This window comes from Haliotis cracherodii, unplaced genomic scaffold (assembly GCF_022045235.1).
Source record: "Haliotis cracherodii isolate W230 unplaced genomic scaffold, xgHalCrac1.p SCAF_4, whole genome shotgun sequence".
Taxonomy (NCBI): Eukaryota; Metazoa; Mollusca; class Gastropoda; order Lepetellida; family Haliotidae; genus Haliotis; species Haliotis cracherodii.
This window is the reverse complement of record NW_027266297.1, coordinates 64432142-64440804: the sequence shown is the minus strand read 5'-3', so window position 1 is coordinate 64440804 and position 8663 is coordinate 64432142. Positions and strand designations below refer to the sequence as shown.

The window sequence follows — 8663 nt, the reverse complement described above, 5'->3', positions numbered from 1 at the left end:
AAAGCGATAGTAGTGCTACGGGCATTGCAACTCTGTTGTTTTAAAACGTACTCAGAAATATATCACCTATATGATAACGGTCTGTAAATAATCGAGTTCGGACCAGACAATCCAGTGATTGACATTATGAGCATCGATCTACGCAATTAGGATACCATGACATGCATCAACCAAGTCATCGAGCCTGACCGCCCGATCCCGTTAGTCGCCTCTTCTGACAAGAATGGGTTGCTGAAGACCAATTCTAACCCGGATCTTCACGGATAATCGTTTTTGCAACTCTGTTATAAAGGCTTACAGTCGTCGTAGCGCTAGGATCGCTTCGTACAAGTAGGCCAGGATCTCATTCGTGACCAACTCGTGTTATTCCGGGACAAGCCGAATAGCGACTCGTGCCCCTCTCATGTCCATTTTTGCTACCGGGTTCTGTCTTAGCGCAAACGGGCATACCTAAAACAATTGTCAACTCGTTGTGTAATCGTTCACATATTATTTCCCCATGTATAATATATATTTCAGATGCAATTAAAGTAGACTAGGACGTGCGGAATTATACAGTATGATTGAACACATTTAACTGTGTCTTGGGTATATATTTAGATGCAAGACATATGTAAAATCAAAAATTATTTCTGAGGGATTCTTTAACGAAGAACTTGAAATCATACGTGCATTCTGATTGGTTTGTCGTATTTTCGCACATAACATTCATCGATAGGGGGACGAGTCTTCTTGTGGGTTACGGAAAGGGGCGAGTGGTGACCAATGGCCAGGATCTGTTAATCTTACCGGACAGACATCGGAATGGGATTGCTGACAACAAAACTGATCGGCGGCTTCACAATCATCTGTCGCAGATGGCGCAAGAGCTGAACCAACAGTACTGTATTCAAGTATGTGTCGATAGATAAGCCACGTCAAGGTCACTCGGTTAGGTCAGGGGTGAGAGGTCATCGCACACAAAATTGTCTGGCTTCGGTATGGGGTTTCTCACGGTCGTCCTTATCATGTAATTAACTCGGAGACCTTCGTGGAACAATAGTCTCAACCGACGCTGGACAGGATCTATTACAAGCAGGTAAGGCTGCTGATCTGAGGGTTCTGCTGTGTCCCAGATGATACGTCCAGTTGGTACAGATCCATCCACGAATGCCGTTAGTGCCTGTGGCTACACAGTTGTATAACATTCATTATGCCATTGTTCAGGGCACGTCAGATAACCACGATACCAGAACCTCATACAATGTGGTCCACACGCACCTGCTCTCAGCTCTAATTTAGTGTTCGTTTGACAGAGTGAGTGAATGTTGTTTAATGTCGCAGTCATCAGCGATGTCACATCCTGTAAATAAACGAGACTGAACCAGACCACCAGCGACAACGAAGCACGCCATCAGGGCACAGAACCACACCATCAGGTCAAGGAACCACGCAATTAGGGCACAGAACCACGCCATCAGGGCACAATGACGCAATCTGCTTATAGACGTAGTGCGTGACCACCGATACATTCAGGCGACTGTTACTGCGAGGAATGAGCAGCGGCAGAAATTGGCAATTGTACTATATGCATTGTCAAATTGCCCAATAGTTTATGTATCACAGGGACTTATACAAATTTGCCACTTTTAAGGGGTTTGCTATTTGTTATCATTATAAGGACTAGTGGACTAAAATGTAAGTTTCTACCGCTGAAAGGGTACTTGGGACCAGTTCTATCCCCCAAGATTCAAGGTAATCAGAAGACACAATGTGTGAAGCGTTACAGCATCTTTGTGTCCGAGCAACTTCAAACACAGCTATGACCCGTGAAGATCCGGGGTAGAAGAGGTCTTCAGCAACCATGATTGCCGTAAAAGGCGACTATGCTTGTAAGAGGCCCCTAACGGGATCGGATGGTCAGGCTCGCTGACTTCGTTGATGCATGTCATCGTATCTCAGTTGCGTAGGTCGATGCTCATGTTGTCACATTTAAGTCGCACTCAGCAATACCCCAGCTATATGAGGGCGGTTTGAAACAATCGAGCCTGGACCAGACAATACAGTGATTGATATCATGAGCATCGATCCACGAAATTGGCGAGCCTGACCACCCTATCCCGTTGGTCGTATCTTACGACAAGCCTGGGTTGCTGAAGACCAATTCTAACCCGGGTGAAATGACGACCATCGCTGGCAAACGTGTGTGTGTGTGTGTGTGTGTGTGTGTGTGTGTGTGGTGGGGGGAGGGGGGGGGGGGGTATTGCTTAAAGCGGCGTAAAACCATACTCACTCACTCACTCACTCGTACATGATACGATAATTTGTCACCCACCCCTCAAGTTCAGGTAGATACGTGCTTCATTCACAGGGAGGATGTATTTTCCTGGCATCGCGGTGGTGAAAAAGATTGGCCAAAAAGCTCTCGATGGACAGCTCCTTTCGATTGTATTTTTTTAGTATTTCGGCATAAAATTCTTGGATTGTTGAACTGCGCTACGTTGCACCTTTCAGCTCCCAAACACCAACATAACATCGATATTCAATGCTGCCGGGACGCCAAGGGGTGTACGTGTGGTCAAACATATATTCGCTCAATGAATGACCTCACACATGACGATGCCAGTTCACACAAACACAACACGAGTCATCTCACTCATCATAAACATCAGGTGAGGTTTTATAGTAACAAGAGTTTGCGACTAACGTGGCTATATCCCCCGCCCCTGTTGCAGAATTTATGACACTAATTAAATCGAAACAAACTCTAACCTTTTTTCACCGAGGTGGAACTTGTCATGGAAATTGTAAAAAAAGAAGAGTTTGGAACCTAAGTACATCTTGTTGCCATGGAAACGTAAAATTTTTTAAAATTTCTAAATAGCTAAAGGCACCAGTTCAGCATGTACTTGACAGACCTGCAAAGTTTCATGAAAAGATATTGAACGGTTTCTGAGTTATACTCTGGAAACGAAGCGTGACGGACGGAGCCCGTTTCTATATCCCCCGCCAACTTTGTTGGGCGGGGGATAATAAGTGAGTCTGGATTACCAGACTGGAGTGCGCCTCTTTGAACAGTATTTCAGTTAGATCATGGTGAGATTAAATACTAAAGATTATTGGATATATGGATGGGTAAATACTCTCTGGGATAAATGCAATGACACTATTTCCTTGATCAAAATTATCATGAGCAAACCCGAGTCCACTGTGGCACTCCGACTATATAATTATCATGGGTTTACAAATCACTGTCGACCGCCTCCGTGGTCTAGTGGTAGAGCGTCCGCCCGGAGAGCGGAAGGTCCGGGGTTCGATCCCCGGTCGCGTCATACCAAAAGACGTTAAAAGATGGTACTTGTTGTAACCCTGTCTGGCGCTCGGCATTAAGGGGCTAAAACAAGGACTGGTCGGCTCGGAGTCAGTACACTGTGTCTGAGTGGGGTATTCATGTTTAACTGCGCGTGGTATCTCAGTGAGCTATCATTCCGGACTTGTACAAGCAGCCACACAAAACACACACACGTACATGCACGTCGCTATAAAAGTGCAATAATCTTGGACGCGACGTTAAACCCCATTTCACCTCACCACACCTCACCTCACCACATATCACTGTCAAATGGTGATGACACCAGGGTGTCGTGAAAGGGCGAGCGTATCTTGCCCCACCGGTGGCATCCGTCACAAACACATGCAAAGGCAAGTCAAGTGTTCACATCTGAGTGAGTGAATATGGTATTACGCCGCCTTTAGCAATATTCCAGCAATATCACGTCGGGGGACACCAGAAATGGGCTTCACATATTGTACCCATGTCGGGATTCGAACCCGGTCTTTACCGTGACGGGCGAACGCTTTAACCACTAGGCTCCGTTCACACGTACATACGTGGGAACATATGGTTGAAGTAGTTAATAGCGTCGGATATCCGTCAAATTTGGAAGTGTCCACTACACGCCTACCCTAAAACCCAGATTAAACAACGTTTTAGCAAACTCGTGACTGTTTCGAAGATAGGATGCAAGTACATGGGCACCAGTTTTGTGCCAACCCCCCCCCCCCCCTTAAGTTTGTCGTGAAGGTAGGTGATTACAAAATGGTACAATGTTTTGGCAGAATTGTATTAAGTTCTTTTCTGAGATTGCAAAATATAAATTCAAGCAAATCCTTTGAGGTTTTGAGAACGTACACTCCACATTACGCATGTATTTCAGATGTATCTGTCAGCCTCCTCTTCACTGCCTTTCCTCGGCCACATCTGGGATACTGACTCCGTACAGGGTATTTATTATCAGTAACTTTCTGATTGTGAGAACTAAAACAGATGTTTCTAGTAATAGTAAACGTCAACCTTTCATTTCAAGCACTGTTCTATTTATTACAGTTATAGTTCATCTATTACTACATTGTCTCAAATCATTGTTTGACGATTTTATTATTTCTATGACCATAACGCAGTCTATGACTCGCACAAATGTTCTAATATGAGAAAAACAAGGAAAGTACGAGTCCTTAATTTCACACTACGGAGCACAAGGGAATCAACGCCAGAAGTGGTGTTCTTGTTGTTTTTAACAATCATGATTGAAGTTTGAGAGCAAGGAGGACGTATGATAGATGCATGAGTGAGTGAGTGAGTGAGTGAACTGGGTTTCACGCCGCTTTTCACAGTATGCCAGCTATATCGCGGCGTGTCAGCTTCATGTGGGAGGAAAGCCCGAAGTGATGCAGGTCTCAGACGTTTACTACTTCGGTGAAACCCACGAGCACGGGTACGGTGCTGACAAACCTAGAAACATAATCGGGGTGAACCGGAATTCGAACCCACAATCAGAGGTTTCTGGCGTGCCCAAGGGACGCATCTCTGCACAGCGAATCGCGGCGCCTAAGACGACTGGGCCACCCGTGCCCCCGATAAATGCATGATATCGGATGGTGAATAACGTGCGTCATATGATCTATTAGGAAGCAGCTGGAACTGATTTTAACAGGAAACATATTAAGACAGACATTGAGGGATAACGTTTACTGCGGCGGTCGATTAATTACAATCACCTTGTCAGTAATTGCTCAATACATTGTCGAATACTTTGTTGTCAGTAATTGATGTTTGTCGTAAGAGTGAACTAACACGGAAATCGAGTGGTCAGGCACTGTGACTGCTGATAGATTGTCACCGGACCCGTGAAGATCCGGGGTAGAATAGGTCTTTAGCAACCCATGCTTGCCGAAACAGGCACCTCTATGCTTGTAAGAGGCGACTAACGGGATCTGCTGGCCAGGCTCGCTGACTTGGTTGATACATGTTATCGTAACCCATTTGCATAGATCGATGCTCATGATATCAATCACTGAAATGTCTGGTCCAGACTCGATTAGTTAAAGACCGGTGTCATATAGCTGGAATATAGCTGAGTGCAGCGTTAACTAACAAACAAACAAGTATGTCACCGTGGCCCGGTGGTATTGGTGGTTACTCATGCCATCGACCACTGGTTTGCCTGGTCCAGAACCAATTATTGACAGGAACTTTAAAATAGCTGGAATATTGCTGACTTTAACTCAAACCAACAAACAAACGTCAGCCGTTGTCTTTCTCCTCATATCTGCATCTTTATGATCCAGTTCTGGCAGCAGCGTCAGTGGTGTCCGCCATTGCTACGGTGTTGTTCGAGTTCATCAATGGTTATTTCTTCTACAAGGAACAGAGCGCGTCTTACAGGTCAGAATACTATCAATAAGTCATACATATTAATTCCCTCTTAATCGTTCATGGTGAAATAACCGCCTCCGCGGTCTAGTGGTAGAGGTCCGAGGTTCGATCCCCGGTCGCGTCATACCAAAAGACGTTAACAGATAGTACTTGTTATTACCGTGTAAAGATAGTACTTGTTGTTACCCTGTCTGGCGCTCGACATTAAGGGGATAAAACAAGGACTGGTCGGCTCTGAGAATACTGTGTCTGAGTGGGGTATTTATGTTAAACTGCGGCATGGTATCTCAGTGGGCTAGCACTATAAATCGGCAGCAGTCCGGACTAGTACAAACAGCCACACACACACACACACACACACACGTGCGCGCGCGCGCCGCTTTATACGTGCAATAATACTGGACGCGACGTTAAACCCCATTTCACTCCACCTCATGGTGAAATAACAACCTTTATGCTGACAACTAACTCGCCCCGCCATCATCTTACAAGTTGTCTTCCATTTCAGCTCCACACAGCGACAACGAAAGAAACTCCACGTCTGCCTCACATGTCTCTACGTCATCCGAGTCCTGGTGAGCTATCTGCTGATGTTAGCTGTTATGTCATTCAATGTATGGATATTTATCTGTGTTATTCTCTGGTCCGCCATTGGATATTTTACTGTGCAACCAGTGCTCAGATACTACTTCCGGCGGATGTTACAGACAAGTCATGTGACTGCAAGGGGTGACCCAAAAAACGGAATGTTGGAAACCGACCCAATTAGGCCGAAAAATGATTTTGATGAGACGGTGCCGATGTATATTGGACAGAAAGAATCTGCGCAAATGTGTAATATGGACATTGGACACAGACATACTGGACAAGACTACAACACGGATGATATGTAAAGAATTCTATATTCATGTGCATTTTCCGGAAGTGAAGCTCAGTTACGTTTTTGCACGACAAGATGCTGCAGCAGTAGTCTTCAACAAACGCGATCCTGACCTTCGAAACCACGGCGTACGTTACTGGGTTTCAACTTTGTATGTTTGTTTGTTCGTTGTTTAACGCAGAAACAAGGTTTCGAATCAGCAACAAGCGGCCTCTGGCACGTCTAAGGGACGCAACTCTGCTAAAGTTGCTAGGTTGGAGAGTGAGTACTTTAGTATTCTGCAATGACTTCGTGAAATACACGAATTTGAATGAACAATAATATCACAAAAAACATTAGACATAATCAATTTGGATTTTTTAAAAATGCGTCTGATTTTATGACCGCTTCACTTCGCACTTATTCAAACAACAACACTACAATCGTTTCAAAGTTGCACAAATGTAAAAACTGGCAAGTTCGCCTCTTTCGACATTTCAAACTGTTCTGTAACTGTCAACAACTACTCTGAAGAAAATATCTAGGTCAGGCCATTCCATGTAGTGTTGACAGGGGTACTGTAGCACGTCTTACCCAACAGTTAACCTTGTTTCTAGTGGCCTTTTCCCCCATAAGCAATCTGTTGCTTATTTCAACCTATTCAATTGTTGCAGTGAATATTTGTTTTCTTTTGACGAATATTTTTTACTTACAATGATTAAAAAACGTATCAAAGGAACCCACATCCCCTTCACAGACGAGTTCAATTCAATCCTCGTGCCATGCCAGAATATACAGTCTTCTGTGCAAGGCACGAACTAGTTCGATATTGAAATAATCGTCTGTGGTAGAACGGAGATAAACTGACTGTGTTTGAAAAGTAGATAAATGTTAGACCACGTTTATAGCCTATTCGAGTTCAGTTTCAAATGAAATGAAGAGACTATGAGACTAGAGACTAATTTTCGAACAGTGGGTACGAAACATGGTTTGGTTTGACTTCTCGGCGCGTGTCTGAATTCCTTAACATGTTACATATCCTAAAATTGACTAATCAGCAAATCTCGCTGCACTGCGCGCGACAGATACTAGAGCAAGGCATGCCAGAAATACGAAACCTAGTGCTTCCGAAAGGAAGCCTTGGGTATCACGTGCGTCGGGGGACCAGCGCCATCTGATTGGCCGTTTACAGTTGTACAAAGCGGAGCAAAAAAGCATCGTTTTTCCGTCCATTTGAAAAACTCGACGCTTTTCCGGACACTTTCTAGACTCGACCAATTTATCAATTTTAATGAATTTTTAGTCGTTTTTCCGTCCAATGACCATATACGGAAAAAACCCCGACGTTTTCGTGTTTGCAGTGTACTCTGGAATGAGTTACACGTATAGCGAAACAAAGCCACTTTGGGGTTACATCTGACCTTCAGAATATTGATCGATTTAGCTGGTTATCGAACTGTTCTTGTTTTATTAAGAGACTAATTATTCACAAATTGTGGCCCTAATCCATTTGTGAAAGGCGTGGTAAAAAAGTCCCTGGCCGTCTTTAAACAGGTCATGTGACCACGGTATGAGGATCTATACCGAAACGTCGCCTTTACAGTAAATAAAGAAGTTGTTATCCAATAAGTGTGTCTACTTTATGACTTCTTATATTCTATCTGTGCTTAGCTGAGGTGACCGCCATCGAAGCATTAAGGCCGACTGGAAACTAAGTACAGATGGGTCAACTTGGATATTGTGACATCACAGTTGAGGCTGCCGACACCGTTTTCAGGGGTCTATTTAGAGGGTATTCGGAACTCCAATTGTGGTTGGTTGGTTGGTTGGTTTGTTGTTTAACGCCGCACTCAGAAATATTACAGCTATATGACGGCGGTCTGTCAATAATCGAGTCTGGACCAGACAATCCAGTGATTGATATCATGAACATCTATCCACATAACTGGGATACGATGACATGCATCAACCAAATCAGCGAGTCTGACCACGATCCCGTTAGTCTCCTCTTACGACAAGCATAGTCACCTTTTACGGCAAGCATGGGTTGCTGAAGAGCTATTCTACCCCGGAATCTTCACGGGTCACTCCCAGTGTGGTACGTGGGAC

At 44.4% G+C, this 8663-nt stretch overlaps 1 protein-coding gene across 1 annotated transcript; it reads left to right on the top strand.

Annotated features, from left to right (window-relative positions):
* Nucleotides 1-2576: 2576 nt before the first annotated feature.
* Nucleotides 2577-7911, top strand: LOC139480174 (uncharacterized). The gene is made up of 4 exons (XM_071263206.1): nucleotides 2577-2651; nucleotides 4197-4263; nucleotides 5608-5704; nucleotides 6204-7911. Exons 1-4 carry the CDS (start codon nucleotides 2577-2579, stop codon nucleotides 6586-6588), a joined length of 624 nt encoding a protein of 207 aa, XP_071119307.1. The 3' UTR covers nucleotides 6589-7911.
* Nucleotides 7912-8663: the final 752 nt, after the last annotated feature.

Bases quoted from the DNA above. Each gene is read 5' to 3' on its own strand.
- LOC139480174 (XM_071263206.1), top strand. From the start codon at position 2,577: ATGAATGACCTCACACATGACGATGCCAGTTCACACAAACACAACACG. The intron at 4,264-5,607 runs GTATTTATTATC...TTTATGATCCAG, and splicing joins GGATACTGACTCCGTACAGG to TTCTGGCAGCAGCGTCAGTG. The intron at 5,705-6,203 runs GTCAGAATACTA...CTTCCATTTCAG, and splicing joins GAACAGAGCGCGTCTTACAG to CTCCACACAGCGACAACGAA.